Here is a 1506-nt window from a genome sequence, read left to right on the forward strand (position 1 = left end):
ACCTTCCATGTGCAGGTGTAGAATTACATTAGAAAATCACACCTGCCTTCCGTGGTAAGCAGTACATGTGATATCAGCCCTGTTTGCAAAAATGAACATGGAGGCCCGGAGAGGGTAAGGAATTGGCCTGAGTTCTAACTTTAATCCTTATACTCCTTGATTTTGACGTTTATCTCTGATTGCCACTGTGAAGGTTTCACAGAGCTTGGAATTCCTGGCAATAATTCTGAAAATCAATTCCTAGAATATTATTATTATTATTTTATTTTATTTTTTTAGAGAATACAAAAAAAAGTTTATTGTACAAAAGTTTATTAAGGCCTTTACATTTCACTAGTAGACTAAAGAAAGACTAGGTAATTTTTAAAAACCTACACAAAAATTTAACTTTCACTTCCTCCCACCCAACTATTAAAATGGTCTGACCAAATGTTTTCAAAACAAACACTGTAAATAACACAAGTCCTTGAAAGACAACTATCCCAAGTGTTATTTCTTGGCATAGGTAATCTTCATGGCATGGGACGGCGTGATCTTAAATCTTTGTAAAGCATCCCTGGCGGCTCCAGCCTGCCCATCATTTTCAAATTCAACAAATGCAATGTCATGCCTCCCAGGTACCAAACGTACTTCCTTGAAACCAGGGGACTGATTAAACAACATGGATAACATCATCTCATTAGTCTCTTCTGGTAAATTATTAAGGAATAAAATATAGTTTGGAGGGTACTCAGGAACCTGAGGATTTGACGTTACATTTACTTGGGTATTAGCTGAATTTGGTGCTCCCTGACCTGGTTTCTTATTAGCAGTAATTGCTGCCTGTTCCACAATTTTGGCTTTTTTCTTTTCTTTGTCAGCAAAGGTGCCACTTATTTTAGATATTATATCAGAATCTGTTTTTGCATACTGGATTAGCATTGGTTTACCATAAAGTAGAAATCCTTGTAACTGTCTCAAGTCATTTGTGGATGAACCCAGTTCTTTAAATATAACAAAGGCTTGACCTGGGGGCATCTTCATGATCTTTAAAGGCACAATATCTACCACATGCCCAAATTGAGAAAACAGGGCATATAGGGATCTCTTCAGTTCTTCTTTTTTAATTTTGTCATTCATATTGTTGATATAAATTGTATGGTTTGTTCTGATATCCATCTTTTGGGTTAAACTGTTCAAATACCCTGAGGATGGCACGGTGCCCCTTCAATTCCTACAATATTATTTTTGAAGTAAGCTGGGGCTCTAGAAATTTTTAAGGTTAAAGAGAGGAATCAGTCCTTTTTGGAAATGACTCCCCTATGTGACGGCCCCATGTTGCCCCCTTATGGAGCTTTCTATATTTGCACAATTCTTTATCAAATTAAGATTTATAAGCATTAGCTTTTCTCAGGATAACATGTTCTCTTATCATTTTTTTGTATAATAAATCAGCTGTTACTGAAATTTTGACAAATTTAAGGAAAATGTGATTACGGGTAAATCTGCAGAAAACTGTGCGATTTC

General features: G+C 35.9%; 1 protein-coding gene across 1 annotated transcript; it reads right to left on the reverse strand.

Annotated features, from left to right (window-relative positions):
* Positions 1-470: 470 nt before the first annotated feature.
* Positions 471-1189, reverse strand: LOC129073185 (U2 small nuclear ribonucleoprotein B''-like). The gene has a single exon (XM_054576890.1). It carries the CDS (start codon positions 1156-1158, stop codon positions 490-492), a length of 669 nt encoding a protein of 222 aa, XP_054432865.1. The 5' UTR covers positions 1159-1189; the 3' UTR covers positions 471-489.
* Between the last annotated feature and the right edge of the window lie 317 nt (positions 1190-1506).

Source organism: Pteronotus mesoamericanus, unplaced genomic scaffold (assembly GCF_021234165.1).
Source record: "Pteronotus mesoamericanus isolate MK-2021 breed Mesoamerican mustached bat unplaced genomic scaffold, CSHL_Meso_final contig_116, whole genome shotgun sequence".
Taxonomy (NCBI): domain Eukaryota; kingdom Metazoa; phylum Chordata; class Mammalia; order Chiroptera; family Mormoopidae; genus Pteronotus; species Pteronotus mesoamericanus.